The following is a 412-nucleotide window of genomic DNA, read 5'->3' as shown; positions in this document are numbered from 1 at the left end:
CAGGGAAGGCCTGGATCCCATATGAGTGTTCTGGAAAGCCCAGGATGCGTGGCGTCACGTTACTGGACAAAAATGAGAGGATTGCAGTACTTGGACACGTGTCCGTGTCTGGTTGGGGGAGAAAGAGGGTGCACTGGTTGCACCGTGCACACACCCGCGCTGGATCCAGACGTCTGGATAAGCCCTGACACGTGGCGTGAGAAGACTGGATGATAGGGTGGGCTCACGGATGGAATAATGGACACGCGTGCGTGGAACCCAAGCTCTCCTGGAAAGGATCTGGTGCGATGTGGCGTAGTAAGACCGGGACGCGTTTCGTCCCGTGATTGGTGGATCTGGACGTGAAGGGGACCAGCCCACGTGGCACCCTGCGAGGCGCTGGATGAACGAAGGTGCAGGAAAACGCGATGCG

The 412-nt window shown here is 58.3% G+C and overlaps 1 protein-coding gene across 1 annotated transcript in view; it reads left to right on the top strand.

Annotated features, from left to right (window-relative positions):
* LOC109341295 (putative per-hexamer repeat protein 5) overlaps positions 1–188 on the top strand; it is a 58,428-nt gene extending 58,240 nt beyond the window's left edge. Inside the window, exon 3 of the mRNA XM_019579171.1 lies at positions 4–188. Within this exon, the coding sequence (XP_019434716.1) occupies positions 4–188 (185 nt within the window). The remainder of the gene's footprint in view (positions 1–3) is intronic.
* The last annotated feature ends 224 nt before the right edge of the window (positions 189–412 follow it).

This window comes from Lupinus angustifolius, unplaced genomic scaffold (genome assembly GCF_001865875.1).
Source record: "Lupinus angustifolius cultivar Tanjil unplaced genomic scaffold, LupAngTanjil_v1.0 Scaffold_426, whole genome shotgun sequence".
Taxonomy (NCBI): domain Eukaryota; kingdom Viridiplantae; phylum Streptophyta; class Magnoliopsida; order Fabales; family Fabaceae; genus Lupinus; species Lupinus angustifolius.
Note: the sequence above shows the minus strand (reverse complement) of the source record. Positions and strands in the feature narration are given on the sequence as shown.